Raw genomic sequence first — 27417 nt, 5'->3', positions numbered from 1 at the left:
GCAGAGGGCTTTTTTTGTGATTTTTCTTGTCTACTTTTGTATCTGAAAGATCTCTAGAGCACTATTTTTTTGAGTGATAGTGGTTTTATGCCATGTTTAGATGCATCTAGTGGAGATACATGTCAGAAAGATGATTGCAATACATATTTCTTCATAAGTGACTATTGTCTTCTCTTAGGAGAAAACATTCAGTGAGCTTAAGCAGAATCTAGTGTTAGCTAGAAATTAAGGCCTGAACAGCCAATAATGCAAAGGAAACAGATTTTTTTTCCCCCCTTTTTTTTTCTTTTCTTTTTTCTTTCTTTTCTTTCTTAGATTATTTTCAGAACTAAGTCGTAACCAATTCTGGAAGTTACAGGAAAAATTTCCTTCTTAAATTATGTGCACTGTTTGTGTCTCAGTGGACCTGTCCTTGAACAGAGCTGAAAAAAACCACAAGCATATGGGTACCAATTCTTGTCTCAGCCATTTCTATCATGTCATGCATCAATACTTCAGGCCACACTAAAGTGATCTCAGCTAAGAATGAATAAATCAAAACTTTTTCACTTGTCATTTCTCTGTCATGTAGCAGAGCTAGTCCTTTGCCAGAGGGGTTTGAGGCTCATAATACTGTTTGGTTTTCTACTCTCTAATAAACAAACAGTTTATCTCTTTTCCTTCCAAATGTTTGGAAACAGCTTTGGAAGAGAAAAATAGTCAATGAGCCCAGCATGTCTCCATTTACTCCAACTACAATGAGATCAATTTTTCACAGCATGATCATACATTTGGGAAAGTCATCTAGTGTTGGAAAGGAAAAGAAGATCTTTATATGTGAACTCCAAAAATGAAAAATATGCATTATAAGCCCCCAATAAGATTCCAGTGTTTTAACTCCCCACTATCTAATGAATGAATAACAAAACTTGCCAAAATTTATGAGATTTGAAGGATCAAAGAATTGGGCAGACTGGAACTCAACAATGACAGAGCCATAACTTGATATCTCCTTTCTTAGCCCTTTGTTTGCCCATCCCCATTTCCTAAAATGGAAACTCAAGAGTCAGTAGATCCACAGCAGTGAGGTAAAGCAGTACAAAGGAGGAGAAGTAACAGTCTTGAAGAATCTGCTGCCCTCTCTGTGTGCAGACCCAATTGGAGAAAGTTATTAATATAAAGAAAGCACAATTTTCAAGGCTTCCTTTTTCTGGACATTTCAGAAAGTATGTCTAAGACTCAGAGTTGCATCTTGAGGTTGAATTGATTCTTGCTTACTCCAACTCCTAGCTTTGATCCACATCATTTGAATAATGTGTCTAACTTACTCATTCTCTTCAATTTCTCTACGGCTCTACCAGTGAAAAGGTCTTAAATTCCCTGGAGCACTGCACCTTTACGGAAGTCAGGACTGTGGATGATGTCTGACTACTCTCACTGAAGAAGTATTTGTCTATGCACGTGTTTTCTTCAGCACATTCAGTCAATTTCATAAGAATGACTAATATGGATGTTTTCTTTCTTTTCCCCCTCTCCTAACTGCTTCTATCACTTTCTAACACCAGATTTTTATCATTCTCAGAAATCATTACAGTACTTCTCCAATTGTGCAGGCTATTTTTTCTGTCAAAAGGAAAATGGTTTTGATTTGATTCTATTTTGTCATAGCATACTTTTACCTGCTTTGAAGATTGTCTTGGTATTTGAAGTTCTTATGACAGTATTTAAGTCACTTAATTTCTTAGAGTGCATAAAATATTCCAGGATGATTGAGGAATACATCATCTGTGTATTTTCCACATTTTGCTGGGTTCAGATTGTACCATTGCTGAAGACTTCTTTTTGAGCTTTCTAATTTCAGAATAAAATAATCAAATAAAAGCTTCCATCCTTACAAGTCATTTGAAAACTGTTTTACAGTGACTGCTGTCTTAATTTCAGTGCAGTTCTTCTGAGCAAGAGTCATGTCTTACAGCATAACCACTCTCTCATTTCCCCAAATGGATATACACCAAGTAAATTAATACCTGCTGCTGTCAGGAACAAATTCTGATGAAGTGCAAAACAACTCAAAAGTATCAGTATCTTCTTAGCAAATGCCTAGTTTTAGTTCTGTACAGCTGTCATGGGAATCTTTGGTTCCATTTTTCAATTCTGCAGTCTGGTTTTTTTTGTGCTTAAAGGTCAGCAAAGACTATGAAACGTTGAAAGTTTTGTATCATTAGCTCATACTTTTTTCTTGCTCTGTTGAAGTTAGCTTTCATTTCAGAAATTTTTTACTGCAAATCATTGCTGATAGTTTTTAGACTTGACCTTCTTTTTTTTTCTTTTTTCTTTCTGCTGAGAATTGACTTGGATTTGTGTTCTATCCTTTTTGTGTCTTTTCAGAGCTTTTATTTTCTCAGTCATTCTCAGCTGTACCCTGACTGCTATTTGGAAATGAAAAATTCCCTGCTCAACTATTTCACTTACACCTTATTTTCACCTGCTGATTCTTCTTTATTTTTCCCTTTCTCAAGGAATAGGATCTAGGTAGATCTAGTTAGTTTTTATGCAGCTCCCCAAGGCCAGCTTGAAGGAATGCCTATACACAGGTATCTGTCATCAACAGTAGAGTGCTTTATTCACAATAGCTTCAAATCTGCTTGGTTTTCCAGCACCTCTTCGTCCTTTCCAGGAGCTGTCGGATCTCTGCTTTTGCTTTTAATATCATTGAATGGCTGGGTATTTTTTCTTTGTAGACAGTTCCACAATGACAGTGTCCAACTCTCCAACCTTCTTGGCAACCTTACTGTAATGGCAATGAGGGGAAACAGAACATTTTATGTATATAAAAACAACTTGAGGCAAAATGGAGTTTGTGTGTAGACATTTCCCCATGCATATACAGTATAATTTACTGTATGAAAGCAGTAATTACTGGTATCTGTAGCTCTGATTGTGTTTCATGGGTTCTATAAAATAATGTTATTGATATAATATAGTTAAGTAAATCATTGCTTTGTTTAATCCTGCATGTAGTGCAGTCATGATGTCTATCCTCAAGAGAAATTGACTGTACAGCCTAATGCCTTGCTCTCCTTTTACAAGCAGCACTTCCCTAGGGCTCCAAAAGATATTGTTGTTACTTCTATTTATACATACCTTCCTTGAGGAGACAAGGAGATGCAAGAAGTGAAGCACTGATCTGCCCTTGGCAGACAGTTCCTGGTCTTATTGTGGCACAAAGGACAAGGTTTGGGTCCCTTGCCACAGTCCTGTACCCAGAGGGAGAAAACATCAGGAGGAGCAAACCAGAGAAGATTTACCGTGTCACTCCTTCTGTATCCAGCCATCAGGCAGGCTCAGAGCAACAAGCAAAAGGTCTTGCAGAACTGAGGAAGTTGCAATGCTGTCACACACAGCAATGCTTTCTTCCTTGCTCCACCTGAACTTGGATTATTTTGTATCACTTTATCCTCCCACAAACATCTCCCCCAAGATGGGACTGTGCATGTTCATCCAAAACCGAACACCAAACTTTAAGCTTGCTGCATCATGTGAATATTCCTCATTATGTAGTCCAAAGAGGAATCAGTTTTGAGGCAAATACTTTACTTGCTGTGTATAAAAAAATCAATGTTTCTTGGAGCCCTGGAAAGGCAGTGCAGGAGGACTGCCGGGGAATAGGCTCTACACCTCCAAAAAGCTTCAGAAACATCTGTTGTCACCTGTGTGTGATCTTATCTGTGATGGCACATTAGATATGTACAGCTACTTGAAAAGGAACCTTTCTGCTTTCCTGACAGAAGCCATGTTTTGACTGCCAAACTTGTTAGACTCTCTGCTTACTCTTACCTATGTATAAACAAAGCTGTTTCTGTCCTCAACAGGACAGGGAAAGAAAATAAGATGGAAAAGTTCATTTATTATGGGAAAATCAGGAAGATCACTTACTAGCTACTGTCAATGGAGAAATCAGACTTGACTTGGAAAGAATTAATTCAATTTATTGCCAGTTAAAATAGAGTAGAATGGTGAGAAACGAAGACAAAAACTAAAGCCCCTTCCCCCTGAATCCTTATTTTTCCTAGACCAATGATGTATGTATGAAAACTAAAAAATGGTTTGTTGAGTCTTTTGATGGAGTGGCATACCTGACAGTCTTAGATGTAATAGAAGTGAAAGAAAAAGGAAGAAGCCAGAGCAAGCCAGGTGTTATACAAAACAACTAAATTATTAAAATAACAAGAAGTAATAGGAATACTAAGAGCATATTTATATCAAATATAGAGGAAAAACAATGGGGAAAAATAAAATCTCATCCATTTAGAGCACAGACTGCTGTGTTTGGTGTCAGCTTTGATGATAGTGTATATAAAGTGGTTATTCAACAAAACTAAAGAAGTAACTAGGTGCATAATAATTAAATTACAATATTCCTAAAAGAAACAAAAAGAGCCTAAGGAAAAAAAAAACCCTAAACCCTTCAATATTAATACAGTGCAGTAAATCCCAGGGTCCCCCAACTACGGTGAATTCAAGAGGGAAATGGAGGAGACTGGAAAATGTATTGTATTAGTGAAGAAAACCCTTTCAGCTGAGGTTTTAACATGGAAATTGGAGGCTACACCCTGCAGGAATATAAGATAAAAATAATAGTAAAAGACAGGGGGTTTTAGACCATTTACAGAGGAACGACAAGCTTGTGTGACTATGAAAGTATACTTAGCCTAAAGAGTAGAGGACAGCTCATGTAAGAGTTTGCTTCTACCCAAAGAGAAATTGATGCCTTCTTTGGTCAGCAATGTCATATGTATCCTTCAAAGAAACTGGTTGTCCAGATTTATCTAAACTGTTCCTGACTTTTGAAATTATTAGGTACAAAGGGCTGACTAAATGGAATCAATCTTTACCTTAGAAAGACAGTATGCTCTTTTCCTTTCTCCCTCCATTTGTCATGATTTTGCCATGATCTGTAGAGCCTTATCTTGGTCATGTGCCAAGACTGGAATGACCAAGCATCCAACCATGCATCCTTGGGTTGGTTCAGTGCCTGGGATAGCTGCCCAACCCATTGTGCTTTGTCAGCCTCCATGTGCTTCTGCTACCATTTTGTTTGTCCCCAGCTTTCTAGGGAAACATATCTGATGTTTGCTTGCCTCTGCTCTCTCTTATGTCATCTGTCTGTGATCTGGCTAAAAAAATGAAAATTCTTATACTGTGTCTTCTCGTCTTGTTTTTTCCTCTTGTTCTCGCCCTTCCTCCTTTGCCCATCATTGCATAGGCAGCGTATTCTCCAAACAGACCTAGTTCTGTCCATCAAAATACTCTGACCAGTTCAGACAGGTGATCTATGTCAGAAATAGCACTTGAAACTGTCCCAAACTGTCACATGTATTCCCTCAGGATAGATGTACAAGATGTGTGTAGGTCTAAGCACTGCTTGCCAACAACCTCATCTCGCCCCCCAGTTCCCTGTCACTACCTACTTACCTTGCCTGCTCCAAGGCCTGGTGTTGTGCAAACGCTATTTTTATTTCAGGACAGGTTACTCAGAAACAGAAGCTCAGCCAGAGGGGTCCCCTCTGGTAAGTTGGCTTGTATAGCAATGACAGCCAGATCTCCTGCTATCTGTATCTCTGTAAAAATGGTTTTATTCCATGTCTCAGGACAAATGGGTGCTTGCTGCTGGCACCATGAAAAACAGTCTGTATAGAATGTCACTGTATAAACTGTCTGTCCACTGCTTTCCTGCTGATCTCATTTCTGTGCTGTTGGAGACCTCATGTAGGAGAACAACATGCTGCATGTTCAGAATGTTTGGAGTAATTTTTCATTGTCCTCAGCTCAGATCTTTGCCTCTCTGCTTTGACCCAGCTTTGGTTCATGACAAAATAGTTAAAATATTTAAAACATAATGTGGGCAAAGTATAGAGGCCAGAGAAGAGTATGCATGCTTTTAAGTCTGTTGGAGCATACTGTTCTGGGAAGGAGAAACCTATGAGGCTATGGATCAGTCCACAGTGTTTTAATGTTTGAGTTGTCTGAGAATTTTTGTAACCATTTTCAGTCTTGATTTGGAGTCTGACCTGTAGAACAGAGGCCAGTTTTGCTACAGTGCAGTATTCAGCCAAAGGAAGAGGCTATTATTTTAGAAAAATCCTTTGAATAGTTTAGCTGGAGAAGCTTGTTTTGGTTTGTTTCTGCAATTCTCTTGCAGATTGTTTTGAAACTTGGAGCCTAGGTTATTTTATGCATGGTTTCCAGAGAAAGTCTTCATTTTATGGGCTCTGCCGATCTCTGCCATATTTTTTTTCCTGATGACCTTTGGTGAACCAAGACCAGTCATACAAGTTCAGATCCTAAGCTGAACTCCAAGGAACATGTACTCTGACCCCAGAACCTAGATGGGAGAAATGTCCTCCTCTGTGCAGGCATTAACTGTGGACTGGTGCTTGTCTTCTTGCTCTCTATGCCTGCCAGGGCCTGAAGGTCAGGTCAGAAAAGATGAAAAATCTCCATCTGTCCAATCATTTTCCTATGATCTGCATTTTCTGTCAGGTGCTGGACATTAACAACTCAATACTAAGTTATGTATGATGTGGTTGATACATTTTGCAAAAAGGGAGGGGATGTCAAGGATAGTGATTAATTTCTATATAGGTTTACAAAGACTCATAGGATGGGTGTTGTGGCTGAGGAGCCCCACTGAATATGCACTGTGGGTGTAACTGTGTTAGGTGTTCTGAAGATGAGATAAGGCTTTACAGATCAGACAGAGGCAAGTTGCTTCATTTCTGAAACCCCGCTGCAGTAATGCTGAAACACTTCCTGACAGGGCAGTGTAGGTGAGGTTACTGAAACCCTTTCTTTAGTGACATTGGAACTTGGTGAGTCATGCTATCAGTATCTGAAATTAATCCACTGAAGACTTTGTAAATCCTTGGCAAATTAGCCTTCAAATAGAACAAGTAAGGAAAGAGGGTCAGAAAGAGATGGAATAGAGAATAGAAAAGGCAAAAAAGCTGTAAGAATGAGAGAGGGGGAAAATTACTGTAACAGGAAGAATAGTGAGATTTTTTTAAAAAATGAAGGAAGGATTCATTAAGAAAAGAGAACCTTTGCCTTTAATGGCAAAAAGGAAATGGAGGAGAACACTGAAAGATACCTATAACTTTACCTTTCCCTGTTAGGCTGTTTACAACTATTTTTAAACCATTGGAGGTACATGTTAGCACACCTAGAAGCTGAGGTATCTAGCTCTTCTTGCAACAAAAAACATTCACAGATTTTAATTGATTTTTGTATTGCAGATCCACCAAGACTCACCCTGGCCCAGTTGTACATTTAAGCGACAGCCCGAGAGACGAGGGAAAAGTGAGTACAACCAATGGTATAAAATGTTGCAGCATTTCATAGCCTTTATTTGCCTTGCTACTCTTTCCTTACTCACTGATTATATCATCTGCTTTCTTTCTATGTTTGCAAGTCACTTTAACTATTTTACTGTTCTTAAGAAAAAAATTATCTTTGTACAAATTTAACGAGTAAACATTTGTGATGCAGACAACATACTGTACCTTGAAATGTATGCCAAAGACAATCTACCTTGAAATGTCTGTCCGTCTAAATGGTTCCTGTTTAAAAAAGCTTGACTTTGTTTAAGTAAGGTTTCACTAAAAATTGTGACATGACTTCGGTACTTGGATAAACATGAGCTTATGAAGGCATTATCATAAGTTTTTATAAGATAGGAAATCTTTTCTTACGTAAGAGTTATCATGATAATAACCCGAGTTTGGAACTTGCTGCTGTTTGGAATTCTCAACTCTGTTCACTGTGCACAATTGGAAACCAAACATATAGTCAGAGCATTAGGGTTGTTACTGATACCACCAGGAGGCACAATCAGAGCTGGCTTTCCTTGTATGGCAGCTTTTCAAAGATGAAATATGATTGACAGAATCCTGGTTCTATTACAGCTTCTTTTTTTTTTTTAATGTGTTGCTACTGATTTTTGAGCATTTTGCCTGTGTGGAAAAGGTATTTAATGCTCTCATTGGTTTTGATCATTTTTAGTAATTGCATTTCAGGGTGCATTTATAAAGTACTGCATCTTCCAAATGGTGTATCTGTTTGACAGCATGCCCCACATAACAGCTAATAGTTGTTAGAAACTAGCAACAGTTTGAATTTCTGATACTGATACGGGGGATATTATGCTGAAATTATGGGTACCTAGAAAAGCACTGATGACTGCATCTGATTTATATTTGCATTGCTTGTCCTTGGACTTACCCATATTGCGAGGGGAACTACACACAAACAGTGCACTTGTGAACCAACCCTCCAGCAACTTCCATGGCATCTCTGAGCCTTTCTGGAAGAATCACAATAGGTCAAGCAATTTGGAATACTATCAAATAAAGTAATTAAGCATATTGAAGTGTAGTGTTGCAGCCTCAAACGAGAAGCCATCAAGAAATGCAGTTTAATTATCTCTGGCAAAATACCTGGTGAGAATAAAGGTTTATTGATGAGGCATCATTCTTGTTTGCTGGCCACAACAGAAGCTGCTGATGAGCTACCTAAGGCACATAGGGTAGGAAAAAAAGGTACTTAAAAAAAAAAAGGTCTTGTCAGTGAAGATTTTTTTACAGGAATGCCGTGCACTGTGTCCAAACAGAAACCTAAAAATATTTTTCAGCAGAAAGGGAGAAGATGAAAAGGACCCAGGCAAGAGAGTTAAAAGAGAACTGGCTTGGGGATACAAGTGCTTGTTGCTCAGAGGGCACATGGGAGACATCTGGGCACCAATGAAGTACTAGCATTCGAAGAACAACAGCAAATTCAGACAAATGCCTATGAAAAACAAACATTGAAAATTTATGGGGAGAAGTAGCAGAAAGTGTAAGGTATACTAAAACCATCTCAATGCAGCTCTTTATATCATTGATAGGTTGAGAGTGGTGTAAAGAATGAATTGGTGCTAACAAAATACTTGCAGTTTTGCAGAATTAGAATTGATAGTGTTTACAGGAAGATATCAGTAAAAGGTAGACAGGTGTAAGAGAAGATCCAAGCATTCAATCAATAGACAATTCTAAGTAAAAAAAAAATAAACAGTGAAGAAATAAATTAAACTACATTTTTCAACTTAGTCTCATTAAACTTTAGTTAAAGAATGCAGAATAAATCAATCATTATTCAGAATGAGGAAAAAATGGGGAAAAAAGCAGCTCCTGGGACTTTTACTGTTGAACATGGTCATATATAACCTAGAAAATAGAGTAAACAGTGATGTCACCTAGTTTGCTGGACTTTAGGAGGCTGGGAAACTCAGCAGTAAAATGGCAGGTTAAATACTGTCTTTTTAAGTGTATTCAGTGTAAATGATGGCAAGTGGTACATGTAGGGCAAAATATTTTTGACTTCACATATAAAACAATGGGTGTGAGCTGACGATTCCTGTTTGGTATCAAGAGCTTTGAGTGATGATTGATAGTTCAATGGAAGTGTCAGTCAGCGTAATGCTCAGTAGTGAACAATAAAGAAAATCAAAATTGGGCATTATGCAGAGAAGAATAGAGAACAAAACAAAGCTATTAAAGAAATGCATTGTTGACCTGCCTGCTGATTCCTGAGTATAATACTTGTCCTTCTGTGTCTAAAATGAACATAATGCTAAAAGAAATTCAGAGAAGAGAAGGGACTGGGTTTTCTATGTGAGAGACAACTTAGTGAGACAGGAAAGTTCATTATGGAAAACACCTGATTGTGATTCCAAGTTTGAAAAATTACAGTTGATATTAAGAGGATGGAAAGAGCTTATAGTCTCTTTCAATACAAAAACTAAAAGGATACCAAATGAAGCTGACAGGTCAGATTCCAGACAAGCCAATTAAGTACTTCTTCAAATGTGCAATGGGTAGAACCTATGAAACTTTTTCCAAATGCTGAAAATGTACTGATCACAAGGAAGACTAGAAAAGTTAACACAAAAGAAATCCATGTAAGGGTAACTGATGGGATTTGCTGAATTCTCTTAGAAGGTTCTTAAAGATGAAGTTAAACAGAGCCATGTATTGTTGAGGAGATGGCTATACTTGAATGAGAAAATTACATAGAATGAGAGAATATGTGAGAATGTTGCAAACACTTGTCTTCTTCCCATTACTATTTGCTCTTGGCCATTTCAGTACCTGATACTGTCATAGGTAGACTTGTATTTAATTTAGCAGAGTTACTCTTAGGTAAAAGAGCTGTTTGATGATAGTTCCACATACTTCGTTAATCTCCACAGCTCCAAGCTAACCAAAGACCACCAAAATGTATTGGAGGCAGAAGTCAGACTCCACACATCACATCATAATAGGCAGCAGATAGAAGTGTTCTTTGCATATGTTTCAGGAATTAAATAATTCAGTCATAATCATTACTCAAAATGTAGATGTTCTCGTACTCTACAAGAGTACTACTCTACAAATACTTTGCCAAGATCCCAGTGGTATAGCCTTCTCAGGGGTATTACAAAGTTGGTTACAGACCTGGGACTGTTTTGCTGAAGTAAATAAGTATTTCTTCTATGAACACTGAGTGGCTTAGAGTCCTAAAACATAGTCAGACCTTTCAAAATCTGTGACAGTCATAAGAGCTCTATTTGAAAGCCAGGGAAGTTTGTTCTCTGGCAGTATCTTCACCTTTTTCATTAAGATCCTTTACTTCCTAAAAGTTCCAGTTTATTTCATTGACTGGTGGTGGGCTTCCTTGTGCCAAAAGAGTGAATGCAATTCAAGATGACTTCTGCCATTCGAAACTTCTCCAGAGTGGCTTCCAGGCAAGCTATCTAAGCAGGCTTTGGAGACAAGTCTCTTTTATGAATCTAACAAGCTGTGCCTGGAAGACAAACATCAGAGAGAATTTAGGCATTTAATGTGTCACTGAAGAACAATTTGGGGACCAAGTGATTAAGTTCATGAAATATAACTGCGTCTGCCAAATCAATTAATAAGTGTACATTAGGGACAGACTGGAGTGCACAGACATTTATAAGTGGCAGATCTGTGGCAAATATGATTTTTCTTGCTGCAAAGGAAAAGACATTAACTGCAACGATCTGCAGTTTCCCAGCAAATGGAGAAAGCTTAATAGGAAAAGGTTTAATGTTATTTACAATTAGCTGGTGGGCTAAACTTCTTATCTCTGAGTCTGAGTTCTGAGATCTAATAATACCTAAAACAACAAGCCTGTTTGGCAGGCTTGTTTGTTTGGGATTTTTTTCTCCAGCTATTTTGTGTTACCAGGACAAGAAAGGGGCTTGCTCTCATGTGCCAGAATGTAATTAGTCAACTGTAAAAACGAAATTTCCTCCCATCATCAAAAGCATTTGATGAAGAACAATTTAAGTTAAAATGTGAAACAACTCAAATAAGAAAGGAAGATCTTGCCCAGACTTCTCTCTCCAAATTCTGTCCCATGCTCTGGTTTTTTTGTTACTTAATTAAGCATGAGTTATTAAACGAGGTTCCACAAAAGGCAAGATAAATCTTGGGAGTTTTTTCCATCCTTAACTCTTTTTACAGATACTGTTTTTCTTTGTCTGGGTTTTCCTCTCCAACCGTATTTATGGATGTTTTGCTTTTTACTTTTATTACAGAAAAAGAGCTTGTCTTATAGATCTCCTAAGTGATCACTATGACTGAGAGGAGTGGGAATGTTTGAGTTTGCTATGATTCAGACAGGTCAGAATCCAGAGCATCACAAATATGCTGGCAATGAGACTAATCCCATTCACCCAAGCTGGAGTTGTGGCTTTCATGCTGTACCACGGTGTTAGTATTAAAGCAGCATGACTACTGTCTGAAAGAGACATTCCTGGCTATGCAGCAAATCTCTTTGCCTTTCAATTTCTTCCCTGAAATCATACTTTGTAACTTGCAATTATTTAGTGCAGTTGCGCATTAAGCATTTTAGCAATAGTTCAGGTGAAATGTGGCCTCTGATAAAAGGTATTTAACCTTTTAGTAATTACCTGGAGCATGATATCTTTGCAAAAGAGAGGCATAAAAATCAAAGGCAAGCCTTCTTCCCCAGGGAAGAAAGGCTTATTAAGAAACAGGGCTACATACTAAATGCTTTTCAATTCCTTCCCTTTCCTGAATATATTTGTACAAAAGCTGAGGTGAGAAGCATATTGGTAGATACAAACTGAATGTGACTGGTTTGGTATCCAGTGTAATGCACAGGTGCAAGTGCTTGTTGTGATGACAGTAAGGAGGGCACTCAGACTCCATAACTTAGTAAAATACTATTTATTCCAGTAAATACAAAAAGGAGGATGGGAACCTCAAGCTGTGTAGCATGGGATGAACCTCCAGTAAGGGCATGGCACCGTCCTCTCTGTGAAGAGGCTCTTGCCAACATTTTGGTCTTTGGAGATCCCAATTTTTTTTTTTTTAAAGAGCCATATCCATTTCTACTGTCAATCGAAAGTATGCTCACATGAGACATGCTGCCTTACATTAAGATAAAGGCACAAAGGTGCTGTCCTTACCTTTATCAAGTGGGAGAAGCCTACAAGGTCCTTTAGAAATAGCAGCTAAGTTAACCCTGTGGCCAAGAAAAATCTGTGCAGGCCTGAAAGCCAAGTGCTGTGTGCAGCACAGCACAGCACTGACCTGCACCTACTCAAGTGAAGAGCTATGAGCATCACTAACTCTTGATATACAAATAGCTTCCATTTGGGATTGCTATACCAACAGTGCAAGCAGCTGCAGTAAGACCCTCCTTTGTTCACTCTCTCAATGGCAGCCTGTTATCCCAGAATACCATATGGCATCCTGAGACAAGACCTATCCAGGTAGCTGCATGCTTTCTGACTCTGACACAAAATCCCATATGGAGCCATCCAGAACAAAAATGCTAAATATTCTGTAATTTTTCCAGGACAGTTTGAATTTTTTTTCAGGAGAATAATTATTCAGGAATATAAGTAGTTTTTGTTCATATTAAGGTATTAAATATATTAACTATAAATCATTTCCAGATTAGCTAGAAGATTCCAGAAAAGGAATATTCTCCTATCAATGAAAAGAACCACATCCAGTAGATCTGAGAGTATTCCCAGGCTCTTTTGTAGCAGTATTGATGTATCAGTTCTACTTAACTTGGAAAGAAAGTGATGGTTTGTTTAGGAGGCCAGCCAAATTTCATTTTTAGGACTCGTGCAACCTAAAGTGAGTGATAGCAAAGATGCTGTTAGGGTTTCTCCAACTAAGAGATTGTCTTTTCATTATTCTTCACAAATTCTTCATATAGAAACTATAAATCTGTGGCTGCATTCTGTGCTATATCTGTTTACAGATGATGAATAACTGCAATTATCATTGCCCATTGCATAAAATATTCTATCGCAGAAATGTGAGTTTGCCATTTAGCCATTTCCAGTCTTTGTGTCCAAAACAGATTCTTAAGAAGACAGATTCTATGGGAAACAGTTTCCATGACACCTAAATAAGCTAGACATGATATTGTCCATAAGATCTGAGATTAATTGTGTTCAAATGAAGAGTAACTCTACAGTACCAGATCAATATTTCACTTCTTTTCACTGGAGACAAGGAGATATGATTGTGTTCATTCTTATTTTTCTCCTGACTATTGTTTTTCTTCTCTTTCACCTTTTCAGAAATTTTTTGCTGGTATTTCTCTGATGTGCATGATGATATGAAATCCCAGTTCTATAAGAAGTAAAAATTGACATATCAGTTAATTTATTTTTAATTATTGGAAAGCAAGCAATTTTTTCTCTGCTGGAGGCGTTCTTCAGAATGTTTTAAAAGAATAGCAAACATAAATAAAAGGAATACAAGTAGCTGAATAAGAGTTTAATCTGGTGACTCTCTTAGTTTGAAGTTATTTAGGTGGTATCTTAGATGTCAAAGATTTTTTTCTCCAACAAGGGCCAGGGCAGGTAAGACCTGGTAGGAACATGCAGCAATCTTTGGTTTTCAGCAGATGTGCAATTGAGAAGACTGTCCAGGCACATAATCACTCAGGGGAAAAAAAGGTGTATAAAGGCCTTTTTTTTTCCATGTCAGATCTTAAATTGTCGACAATGTAAAGTAATTTATACTAAAAGATAATTTGAAAGCAAGGTATTATGTGTAGGGCAAATTACAATCTTGGCCATCACTTTGTTATTCCTTTTTATATTACTCAATATTTATATGTACCTTTTGAATCACAAAATATAATTGTGGTTTTTTCCCTCCTCCAGCTGTTGATAGGCTATGAGAATGGGACCATCGTGTTCTGGGACTTACGATCTAAAAGAGCCGATCTGAGAGCTTATTATGATGAGGTAAGCAATTTCCATTAATTCAGCAGAGCCATTATTCGGCAGTTTGCCATATGTCTTACCAAGCAGATGGATGTTTATCTAAAGCCGTTGCTGGTTCTGGAAATACTGTTTGTGCTATGCTTTTTGGGCAAATTACTGGCAATAGAAATCAAAGTCTGAAATCTTGAGTGTACTGTGACACAGAATGTCTTCCCCTTGATCCTGAAAAGTTCATCAACTTCTCTGTGGGGATCCTCAGTTGAACAGAGTCTAGCAATGAGCTGACCTGAGATATAGCTACAATAGGAATTACATAATAATCTCTGCTGGGTATATCTGGAACTTTCATTATGTTGGAAGATGAATTGCCTTGTACAGCTGTTGATATTGCCTAGTATTTAAGATCTGATTAAATAGTTTTCAAAATTATATTGTCATAGTTGTCACATAGTTGTCTCTTGTCATTTGTAAGCAGTCTGTGTTAACCACAGATGCAGTTCTTGTATCAATAATCAAGCTGCTTGAGAAATAGATATATTCCTAGTTATTATGGTTTTAGCACTAGCCCTAGGAAAGAAAATTCTTTGTTCTGCCGGTCCTCTAAAGTTCACCATGGATGAACGTGAATGCAACTATACCTGAAGGTAGAAAAGGACATTTTCTTTAAAGTGATTCTGGCAGTAATTGGTTTCCTGTAGTTCTCTTTCCTTCTTCATCTTGTCACCTTGCTATGTATAAGGAGTGTATACGCATTTATTTCCCCTCTAAAAAGCAATCTGAATACATATGGATCCTGTACTCTTTCAGACCTGCTGTCAGAGACACATTAAAGCTACTCTGAGCTTCAAGTCTGAGTTTCTGAGCATCAGCATAGCAAATGTTTCAAAGGACAAGTTTGAACAGGCCAGCACTTAAGCCTCAAGACCTGCCAACTGAATTGTCTCTCAGTGACAGTCTGCTTGTGCAAACACTTGTGAAATTGCACCCCTTCTATTACTTAAGGCTGAACAACTTCTTCCTTTTACAGGTCTTCTCAGGAAGGGTGGGGGTGGGGATGTCTGTTTGCTCACTGTCCTCTCTTGTACTCAGAATGAGACCACATGAAGCAGGACCTTCTTAATGCTGGTTCCCCTTTTTTTTTGTTTCATTTTGAGACAGAGTGGGTGGATGTTGAAATACCTCATACAATTTAGAATTTAGTTGTTCTACATTTTTCAATACTGTTCTCAGGAACTTTTTTTTTGCCTTTTAATCAGTCCCATGCTTTCTTCCTCAGTGGTTATTTGCTATGTCATTGCTCCACTTTGTGCAACTTGTTCTAACTTCTTACATACTGAAATAATTGCAAGATTCTTATTTTGTTTTTAAAAGGATTGTGTGACTAGCCATTTTACTTTATTCCAGACTTTCAGGCTCCATGTTCATAATGTTGCAGTCTTGCTGGAATTCCCTCAGGGAAGCCACTACCCTTAGGGAGCCACTAAAAAGGGGTCCTTTTAAAATCCTGCGTTACATGTGCCACTTGGTATTTTGCAGCAACCCAAATTACCAAGCCTCAGTCTCATCTTATGGGTTGGCCACAAAGATCACAGTCCAGAAGTCATTGTTCCTGCTTCCCTTCACCATGCTATCTGGACTGATGGAAGGCCTCTGTGCCCCATGATGTCTGCCCAATCTCTCGGTATTGTTCTGGCACTGAGCCAGAACAGTTTCAGTTGCAGGCTATCTGTGAAGTCTCAGATAAATTCCTGTAAGTGTTCTGTATCTTCATTGAGTACCAAAGTTCCTCTTTGCATGAGTTCTGAATTAAATTAATTCACCCTCACTTTTCATACTATCATTATAATTTTCATCTTCTCAATAGTGATAGGCATGAGATATTGAGGCCCTTCCAATCAATGCTCCTACACAATGCCTTCTATAAAAGGCTTTCCTTCAAGGCTCTTTTATAATTTCCTGTAAAAGTTTATTTCCATCAAGTGGTATAAAAAGACAGCACATAAACAAGTCAGATCTTTCAAATGGTTCTCAAGTTGTTACTGATAGTTGGCAAACCCAAAATCCAGCCATCTTCTATGCAGGCTTTAGAAGTTTACATCAACCCCCATTCAGAGCTGTCTGAAGCAGTTGTCATCTTTCACTGGAACACATCCCAAAATGAAGATGCAGAGTTCTCAGAGGCATATGCCAAATGACAACTCCCTACCTTTGTCTAGCACCACGCCACTATGGAAGTATCAAATTGGATGTGGCCCTTGCTGTAATGGTCCTGCAGTACCATAAACACAAAGGATTTTTAGCATTCAAATAGTAAGATGAGACAAGCGTTGCTCATTCCAAAATATGGTTAAAAGTGGTACTAAAGACCCTCAGTGGTGAAGGTTTGTGGTTGGGAAGGAACTGAAATGGTGTTAGGCGTGCTTAATTTTAGTACATGCTGAGTATGAGAGAAGATGGAATGTGTTTGCAATCGCTGTGGGTATTGCAGAAGGAAAAACATAGCTAATCTGGAGTGAGATGCTGTATGTGCTTACACTGTGTGAATATTCACATGAGCCACCCACCATGAGGAACTCCTGTTCTAAGCAGATAACTGCTCCTTTTGAGTATGGATGCTAAAGAAGTGGATTTGAATGCTAGACATAATCTAGCAGAGAGAAAATTCGGGACTTGTTCAGGACCATCTTTCAGAATTACTCATGACTTGCAGCTGAGACCTCCAAAAAGTATTTCTGTTTTTCTAGCCCATTTTGTGGCAAAGTCTAACAGGTCAGTTTGAGTTGCTGCTATGCCAGCTGGCTGTGCCAGGATCATCCCACCTCAACTCCCCTCCATGGGAGTTTTATGCTGGCAGGTGGCACCTGGTCACGGAGAGGCAGTTTGACAAGCAGCTTGGTACAGTTTTTAGCTCATTGCTAGCTCCTGCTCAGACACAGTCAGTGACTGTAACCATGTGAAATGTTTCGAAATGTGACAACACATCAAAACCAAATTCAAATTTGGCATGATAGCAAGCATGAATGAGCTGATGTCAGAATTAATTTGCAGGAAGATAGACATGCCTTCAGTGTAAGTGAAGCAGCACTCCCCACAGAACTAAGGTTATTCTACCTGAGGGCAACAACACTGGACTCTGCATGAACTGTCTTTCTGAGTTGTCTTTTGTTACTTCAGTTATAGTTCAGTTTCTTCTGGTTAATTAGGAGGAATTGTGTACCAACTCCCTCTCTGGAAGGTAGAAGTTTGGGTGATACCCATTATGTCACCAAAACATAAATTCCTAGAGTTCAATTTTCTTCAGCTCTGTTTTTTGCGTCCTTATTGACATGACTAATTTAGTAGTTTAGTTAATCAAGCATTCATATACAAGGCATGTCAGATTCCTGTTAAAACATCTGCATCATCTTAATGCAAACTCATTTGTGGCTCTGCTGTCCAGACCCAGGAGCTGAGTGAAGCTTTGGTAATGGGTCGTGGCCCTTTGGTTGATTTCTTCTGATAGTCTCCAGATGATGAGCTGTAACCAACCATAACAATCAATGTAATGATTAAAAGAGGAAAACCAACAGGAAGTTTTAAATTCTGACCAGTAGCACTTAAGCAAAATTAATATGAACAGCTGCAGTGCTGACTTATGAATACTCAGGCACGATGTTAAGTCATTTGAATAAATCAGGTAAATGTCTATATGCAATTTTAAGTGCATGCAAGGCCTTAGCATTTCCTAGTTAGAAAAAAAACCCTGAAAATTTATTAAGTTGCATTCAAAAATAGATCTCTTTTATTTACATTTGCATAAAATTATATTGTGTTTTTTGCTATTTAGCAGTGAACATTTCTGGAAGGGATATGGATTCAAGGGAGAATTCTGTGAGTTTGTGCTTCTGTGAGGAGTGTGTGAGGAACTGTGGTACAGAATGAATGTTTTGTCAGAATATGGCTTTTGTTAGTTTCCAGCACATATCAGGGAAATTGAAGGACTTACCCCATTATCCTTTCCAATAGTTTGATGTAACTATGGATATTTTCCACTAATTATGCATAAAATACTAAGAATGGAGTATGTAACATTCATCGTGTGGTTCTTGTAGCATACACAAAGGAGTGTGATATTCCTCTCCTCTGACTCACTATCTCTTCCAAAACTATCTTACATCATTGTTTTGGTAATTTTCTATACCAGTGAAACAGTCCTGGATTTTTTAGTATTTTGGTTTTGACATTAAACATTCCAGATTTCTGCGGACTTGTTCTGCAACTTAAGTATGCAAAAGTACGTTTGGAAGTTATCCAAAAACAGTGTTTTACTTCTTTTGGGGAAGACTGTGCGTGTTGCATGTTACCTGAAAGATTTTTACACAAAATTACCTGTAAATTTACCAGATTAAATACTTGTAAGGAGAGCTATCAGACATCTTACAACTGCATTGTGTGGCCCTTGTTCTTACATTTTTACCTTAATACCCTTTTCCTTCAATTTTGGCCTGATTCAGTACAGGCTTTCTTACAATACTGTGTTACATTAGCCTTTAGGATGAAATGTGGTTTAGAGCTATCTGTTGCTAAAAAGTGATGGTAATGGACTTCAGACAAACAGGAACTGTCCAACTCTTGATATACCATTAGAACAATATAATCTGAAGTCATACATGAAACTATCAGTAGTGTAAACACTGTATTCCATTCCAGTCTCAAGTTCTTCTTGCATTTCTGTAGGCTATTCATTCCGTTGCTTGGCATCATGAAGGGAAGCAGTTCATGTGTAGTCACTCTGATGGCAGCTTGACCCTATGGAATCTGAAAAGCCCTAACAGACCATTCCAGACCACAATTCCACACGGTAATTCTGATAGTTAAAATGTGTAACTAAGAAGCAAAACAGTGTTCTCAATGCTGCTTGCTGATGTGTATGTTTATTTAATTTTTCCTTGTAGCCCAGATGTTGCTTCTTGAATAAATAGTTTGATCAACAAAGTATCTGCAAATTATTGTAAAATCAGTAACTTAGATCAAACTTTTTATTGTAATTGGTGTCATAAATACCTGTTTCTGATTTATTTTACTGTAATGTCTTATCCAATTCCTTTTAAGAGTCTGCAGCTGTTCTGTGAGGCCCTGAGGCTCTTTCTTTCTTTTATAGTTTGTACTTTTATGTGTAATTTTCACAACAAATTAATGTGTTTTGTACAAGGTACTGTGGTGTATGTCATGGGGATGGTTCAAGGCTTCCCAAAGAACTACAGTGAAGAATTTAAAGGAGCAATTGTAAGAGATGGCTTTATCTTTATGTGTAGGGCCTTATATAAAATTGCTTCCTACAAATTAGGTTTTTTTAAAGTACTGACACCATTGTAAATGTATATATTTACATTTACTTTACTGAGAAATCTAAAGAGGGTAAAGAGGGAGGAAGGAGAATAAGTCAAGATCTAAGTAGGCCCTAAAGGATTTAGCATTTTCTTAATTTACTTCTGTTTTATCATTTTTAGTCATATAATTCTATAATGTCAGAAGGGAACTCTCAGCCAGTCAGATGACCAGATTACAATGGGCCTGATTTGATGAGTTAACTCAGGACATTGACCACTTGAACACTGCCAGCAAAAATTTGCACAACCTTTTTGGGCAATATCTTTTGGTATTTAATGACCCGTGTGGCACAATTTTTTTTTCTGTTAATATCTAACCAGAATTTTCCATGCCACAGCTTATGTCCTTTATGTCCCATGATAGCACTGTGCACCTCTGAGAAATGTCAGGATCCATCTACACTGTATCCTCCAGTCAGGCTGTTGGCAAAAGCAAGCATAGACTTTCCAAAGCAACAAACTCAAAATGGCTGTTTTTTAGTTTGCAAGTGACTTTTCTCTGATTGGAAGAAAGTACTGAGCCATAATTAACTAAGAACTAATGAATTTCAGAGGTATGCTTCATTTAATTTTATCACTCAACTAGGTACACTCCAAAGCATGTAATGTTTTGTCAACAACAGGAATTAAGTCAATCTAAGAATGTCTTTGGAAAAAATGAAGCTGTTTATGGTCATTATGTGTTCAGAAAAAAGGCATATAATTAGTCTAATTCATTCATTATTAGGTAAGTTTCATACTCAGAAATCTGCATGGTTTATAGATGACTTTGAAGTATGCTCTGTGGTTGTTTAGATGTGGCAGTAAAAACACAAAGACATAATAAATGTAATTAATTTAGGCACATGTGTATTTTATGGAAATTGGAGCTAATACTTCTAATCTTTTGTAGCTTTAAAGTTCCTTTGTTTCTTATACAGTTGTTCAAATATATATGTGTTAGTTTGATTATTCAATTTCATGTTTTAATAGTTTCCATGTTCTTTCTTTCCTTAGGAAAAGTTCAAAGAGATGGAAAAAAACCTGAATCTTGTAAACCAATTCTTAAAGTAGAGTACAAGACCTGTAAAAACAGGTTTGTTTTTAATTCTGTAATTAACTCAATATTACATTCTGGAGTGTAAGTCCTTTTAGGCTCTTTTCCTGCTTTCTTTTAACAAATCTATTTATTAATATTTGCAGATACTAAACCTATAATGTAAACTTGTATGTACTATGTAGACTTATACTTGTTTGTTTTTTTTATACAGTGAACCATTTGTGGTATTTTCTGGTGGATTGTCATATGATAAGCCTTGTCGAAGACCAAGTTTAACAATCATGCATGGGAAAGCAATTACAGTTCTTGAAATGGATCATCCTATAGTTGATTTTTTAACTCTTTGTGAAACCCCATATCCAAATGGTGAGTTTATTGGGAAAAATGCAATTATGGAAAATATAAACAAAGGGATCTTTCCTCATATATTAATCCCATCCCAGGGACTTCCATCCTAATATTTGTTTTCATCTGAAGAAAATTACATAACTGAAACTACCTGGAAGTTGTTTGCATCCTCAGTGTAGGAAGTGAGTAGTGAATGGACAATAAAGCATGCATAAATCTCCAGTTATAGGATTGAAACCCATGGGCTGCTGTGAGAAAACATTGCTATTAATCAAAGATAGGTACTTATATTTCTGAAATTTTTCATCATTTACAGCTCACTAAATTATGAAAAATTAACTATCACTTACCTGCAAAAAAGTTCTTACACTTCAGCATGAAATTAACTGTTTAAAAGTGTTATGTTTGCTGCATACTGTGGGGCTGCCAAGTTCTGAAATATGTTGTCAGAAAGTTCCAGAAAATAAATTAAGAAAAACTGTAAGTCAAAAAGGAACTAACTTTAACACTTTAAGCCCTCAAGCAGAAAAGTAAAATAAATCTTATATACATAGCTAAACCAAATACACATTAAAAACATTTAGTAAAGTGTATGTGTGCTTCTGTATAATGCAAAAATTTAATTTTCCGTAATCAGAGTTGCTTTGAGCCTTCATTTAACCGTGTCAAATATTTCCCAGTACTTTGGTCTTGCAGCATCTTCCCCTGCTCACAGACCAATATTTAAACATTTTGGTTTAACTTGTGTTATTCATAGCCAAGTATAAAAACGGGCAAAAAATAATGTGTATTCATAGCAGGACTGAAAGGAAGATGAATAAGTTGCTCTCATTTACTCGTCCTTTTGGCATCACCCATCTGAACAGTTTATTTTGAGCTTGCACGTGCTGGAATGATTTGCTGCTGTTGAAAAGAGTCATAATTTCACATTTCTATTTTTTAATAAAAAAATGTAAATTATAAAAAGTAGGTAAATGAATATACTCTATGCATCAAGGGAAGCATTTATTTGTCATCTTAATTCTTTCGTTTTGATAAATAAAAAGAGAATTGTATAAAAAAGCAAGCCAAATAATCCCCTAAAGAGTCTGTGGAAGGAAGGGGCATGTTATTACCTGAATTGAAAACAGCAGACTAACAGGATTCCTAGGGAATATTCTCCTTGAGTCACCTCAGAAATGGGGGCATTGTGTATCATGAAGTGTCCTGCACAGTCTGTTTCTGAAGAGCAGCTGTACACAGTAGAAGTATTACTTTTGGACAGCAAAAATACTTTTCCTTGTAACAATTGGATTCAATAATGCAATGATACACCCAGCTTATTCATATTCTACTTCTTTACTTTAAACATAGCATCATGCTGGCAGGCTATAATGCTCCAACTCTTCTGCTTTGTATGTTTGCCAACAGTACTATCCAAAAGTAATTTCCTACTTCCTCTCTGGCCCTAGTTTCCAGCTATGGCTGGTTTGTGCATATGTCAAGGGTTTATACCTCAAAGCTTCTAATATACTGTGAAAGTTTAAAGAACATAAATATTGCTTGCTTGCTTGCTTGCTTAAAATGGCTGATAGGAGAACTCCATGTCTTTTATACTTGATTCCTTGTTTACAGAATTTCAAGAACCTTATGCTGTAGTTGTACTTTTGGAAAAAGATCTTATTGTCGTTGACCTGACACAAACCAAGTAAGTATAAAGGTTTAGATGAAGTTATTTGTGTGTTTAACAGTCCAGTAAATTACCATAAAATTCAAAATCATTTAACTATCCAAAGTCATTTACTCTTGGAAATAACTCTTGCTAAATATTTACTTCCACTTTAAGAGCTAAGTTCATCTAATGAACAGGAACTTATGATAATATTTGTTCTTAAACTTTGGAATAAATCTAAATCTGCAGTCCTTTCAGAACAGCCCTCAAACATTCATTCAGCACCAAAGTTAAATAATATTTGAACACATATGTGATTTGGAAATAAGATTCAACAACTACTTTTATGCATGTCTAGCCTCAGTATCTTAATAAATAATGGCATTGTTTTATATGGATCTACAGAATTACTTCATGATCCAGTTGCTGGTTTAAATGACAAATAGTTCTTTCATATCAGAATCAATGTTCCTATCACAGAGGAGCTCTACATTATGTAAAGCATAATCCAATTATTTATTTTGTTCTGCCTCCATCACTACCAGTAAAGGACAACCACATTCACACTGGTGTGACAAGGAACAGATTTTTCTGTCCATGTATTGAAAAATGTTAAGTGAATCATATTCAGATCTCACTTACTCTAAAGAATAATTCTCATCAGAGTAAAATGGACATAACTGAAATCAGAACCCAATTTCCTGTATTTTTCAATTGTGAATAGCATTGCATAATGTGTGAAAAGTGAGGTTTTCCTCCTTATCAGGCTGTTCAAACTGATGGAAGTGAGAGATAAACTGAGATCTACTCATCTGTTACTGCAATTTTTCATTGTATAATCAGAAGTCTACCAACCCAATAAGCTAAAATGTTTGATATAAAATCCACACTTGTAAAAGTAGTTTGTAGTTCATAGTATACATCATATCCATGAACCTGAAACTTCTGGAAAATAATAAGATTTTGAGATATGTCAGAAAAAAATTAGTTCTTGTTCATTCATAAAGGTAGCCCTATTAGCCTTAGGGACTATTTATGTAAGATTCTTGTCTTGTTGAATTTCTGTGTCTTTATTTGAGTAACTGCACATTATTACTGATATTAAAAACAATACATAAGTTTGAATAAATAAGGGAAAATATATTTAATTAGTAGTGATTTTATTTAGATTCTGTTATATACTTTAATATAAGAATATGTTTTATTCTATGGCTCAGTGTGTCACAGTGCTTCTAATAAATTGTCTTCCTTAACTAGTTTTCCAATCTTTGAAAATCCATATCCTATTGACATTCATGAGTCACCTGTTACCTGCACAGAATATTTTGCGGACTGTCCTCCAGATTTGATCCCTGTACTCTATTCTGTAGGAGCAAAACATAAAAAGCAAGGATACAGCAATAAGGTAAACAAAACCAATATTCTTGTTTTAAACAAAGGAAGTAGATGCGTAACCTATGTTTTTATAACCTCTTACCATATTATTTTTGTTTTACTCCTTTAATAATCACCTTAAGGCTAGTCCAACCAGCAGCTTAGCAGCCTGATTACAGTCCAGTATTTGTCCCTCAGAAACATGTCCACTTAAGCAGAACAATGAATTATCATTATATAGGATTTAATCATTAAGATACTGGAGTTATTCCAGATCAGATTGTGTTAAAGGCGAGCCAGCAGAGTACAATTCAAATTTGTATGGATAGGTTCTCTCTATCAAAAAAAAAGTGAAAGCATTATAACTGAAAGGCTTAAGCAGAAGTTCAGTGAGAGCTGACAACATCTGTGAGATTTGTTATTAAATAGGGATAATAATAATAATAATTTTACTGAGCTACCAAAGTCTTACCATAATGCTGTAGAAATAGGACAAACTTCAGGAAGTAAAAGAGGAAATTCAATTAATTTATAAATTTCAAGCTTTTAACTGGTTTGTATTTTGGCTAGAACTAATGCATTTTAATAAATAAACTAGAAAAAAATACTGCGTAGGCAAGTCAGACATCATCAATTTTCTATTCAAATCAACGGAAGTATTCTCCTTGGAGCTGGGTTGTTTTCCATTAACTCAAAGAGTGAGCTCTCTCTACTTCTTTTGCAAGTTGGTTCACAAAAGTACTTCAGAAAATATTTTTATTTCTCCTATTTGAATCTACCCTTACCTCATGCACTTTGCACACCTGCCTGTATTCCCTCATCCTCTCTTGCCCCCTTGCTTTACTTGAGCATGTACAAATGCACTCTGAAGGCAGGTGGTCACTCATGTGCCACACACCCATTTCTGTAGCCACAAGCATCCACTACATGTATCCACCCAAACAGTTTGTGCTCCCAGTTTTTCTCCACCCACACATACTCTGCACACATCCTGACCCACTCTGCACATGTGTCACCCTCTGCATCCTGTATCCATTCATGTCAGGACTTCAGGAACAGGGCAGCATTCTAGACCATTAGTAAACAAAAGGCAAGGAAGAGATGATGATCTCATATGTTGTGTAAAAGTTGCATTCTCTTATCACATGGCATCATGCTCTGATACTTGTTTCTGGCCCAGCTTCTTCATTGGTCTTTGTATTCAAAATAAATTCTTGGTCTATTCAGTGTTCTATAGAATCTCCAAGAGAAAAGCCATCTCAAAAGACCAGCAGAATTGTTTGTTACTCCTCCTTCTCATTCCTGCTTTAGGTTGTTGAATGTTAGCTGTGTGGGAATATTTTTAAATCATAGAACATTAGTTGATAATATAAAAGGGTTATTAAATTTCCAAAGCCCGAACTGATGACACAAAAATGTTAGTAAACTGTAAAAGCCTTGAATTATTCATATTTTTTGTTCTTTTACCAGTTGCATTGCTTTTTTGGGGGGAAGATGTTGTCTACTCCTGAATTTAAAAAGTAGCCAAGCAAGGTTCATCAGAATAAGTTGTGATCTCTGCACTTTTGTTTGTTTAGGAGTGGCCTATCAGTGGTGGAGCATGGAACCTTGGAGCTCAGACATATCCTGAAATAATTATTACAGGGTGAGAATGAAACTGGGGATTGGTACTTTTAAACTATTTGTGTCTATTCCTTTTGAGTGTGGGTTAGCTATAGGTAAGAGTTGAGACTTCACCACATGTGTATTTCCTGGCTCTTCACTTCAGTAGTGTCACCACAGAAATTCTCTTTTGCTCTAGAAAGCAGAACCTGGTACACCTGGTTGAGCTCCCATTAAGAATGACCATTTGAGGCCCTAGTGTTAAATAGCAGTGTTAGTAACAGAGGGGTCTTTGGAAAAAAAAATCTATTGCAAGAGAATATTTTGGCCTTGCAGGTCACAGAGAAAAGCTTCGAAAAGGAACACAGCTGTTGTCCCCTGGCCTTCTGGACTCTCTGTCTGGGGACAGTTTGGGAATTCATTTTAATACTCATCGTTAGTGAGGGTGTGGTGCACTGGGATGAATTTCACCTTGTGGGCAGAGAAACAGAGCAAAAAGGCCTAGAAAGGCTCAGATTGCAGTAGGAGCCCCATGAATAGTGCCTGGTGGATTCCCAAGGGGTCATACTCTAAAACAGACACTATTCATTGAGCTAAGATGCACAATGAGTTTTTCTCTAGTCTCAGTCATGTATTTGATGAATTGTTGCTATCAATGATACTAAAGACCTGATTTTAAAAATAAAGTTATGATGTATGCAGTAGTACGAGGAGGTGATGAAGGGATCATTCTCATTGTAAACAGAAGTGTCCCCTTTTTTCAGCTTTGCTTCAGCAATTTTATGTTAATAAAAGGAGCACAGTTGTGAAGTATCAAGCAGAATGAAGTTACCTTCTGTCCTTTCAAAGTTCACTGTACATGGCAATTTTAGAGTACATAGGTTTGATGCTGGCCCACTGCAAAGCCAAAAGTGCTGTGACTTAAACTTGTTATTAGTATGGGAATTAATTTCTTCTTGTTGCAATCTTAAAATTTATTGGGGGCTTAGTTCTCTGCAGGAAATGCATAAAAATATTTTGTTAACCAAATGAAACCAAATAACAAAATATTTTCTTCTAGTTTGTATGTATGTCTTTAATATATTGTCAGTAAGTTATAGAGAGTTACATATACAAAATGAATTATTTTTTTATTGTATTTATTAGTCACTGAAAGTAGATAATGTTTTAGAATTGCATCTTGTTTTAACACATTTAATTTTTATATTTTTTTTAAGCCATGCAGATGGATCAGTAAAATTTTGGGATGCTTCTGCCAGTAAGTTTCTAAAGTTCACTTTTACATAATGCTGATAAATCACACAAACACACATTTATATATAAAACAGGATATTTAACAGGTTGAGTAGTAATAGCTGGGCTGATAAAATTAGGACAAAGGGGTGAAATTTAGAAAATGTTTAATAAGTTAAGAGAAAAAATGCTGCTAATTAGATATATTGGGGAGAAAAGAGTAAGGAATAATAACTCAAGTTCCAGCATACCAAAATCTATGAAGGATGAAGTGTTGGAAAAAAATCCCTAGGGCACGTTCTTCTTGTGTGTACAGAGGAGAAGGCTGAGTTAGATCTAACATTCAGTTCTAGTTGTCATGTCACTTCTATCCTGAGTACAACAAAGTCTTCTTTATAGCTAAGTAAAAATAAAATATTAAAATGCATTCATATATTTCAAAACATTTAATCTGGTGAGGATGGAAAATCTCAAATCCCAGGAAATAATTGGGAAGCAT

The 27417-nt window shown here is 36.9% G+C and overlaps 1 protein-coding gene across 2 annotated transcripts in view; it reads left to right on the top strand.

The window, feature by feature from the left end:
* STXBP5L (syntaxin binding protein 5L) overlaps positions 1-27417 on the top strand; it is a gene marked incomplete at both ends in the record, with an annotated part of 180254 nt that overhangs the window by 92704 nt on the left and 60133 nt on the right. For both annotated transcript variants that reach the window (XM_084226864.1, XM_084226863.1), the window contains 9 exons: positions 7275-7338; positions 14240-14323; positions 19019-19142; positions 20668-20746; positions 20922-21076; positions 22673-22745; positions 23967-24114; positions 25661-25728; positions 26903-26943. In XM_084226864.1, the coding sequence (XP_084082990.1) occupies positions 7275-7338; positions 14240-14323; positions 19019-19142; positions 20668-20746; positions 20922-21076; positions 22673-22745; positions 23967-24114; positions 25661-25728; positions 26903-26943 (836 nt within the window). The remainder of the gene's footprint in view (positions 1-7274; positions 7339-14239; positions 14324-19018; positions 19143-20667; positions 20747-20921; positions 21077-22672; positions 22746-23966; positions 24115-25660; positions 25729-26902; positions 26944-27417) is intronic.

Source organism: Fringilla coelebs (genome assembly GCF_963513975.1).
Source record: "Fringilla coelebs genome assembly, chromosome: 2".
NCBI lineage: Eukaryota > Metazoa > Chordata > Aves > Passeriformes > Fringillidae > Fringilla > Fringilla coelebs.
Note: the sequence above shows the minus strand (reverse complement) of the source record. Positions and strands in the feature narration are given on the sequence as shown.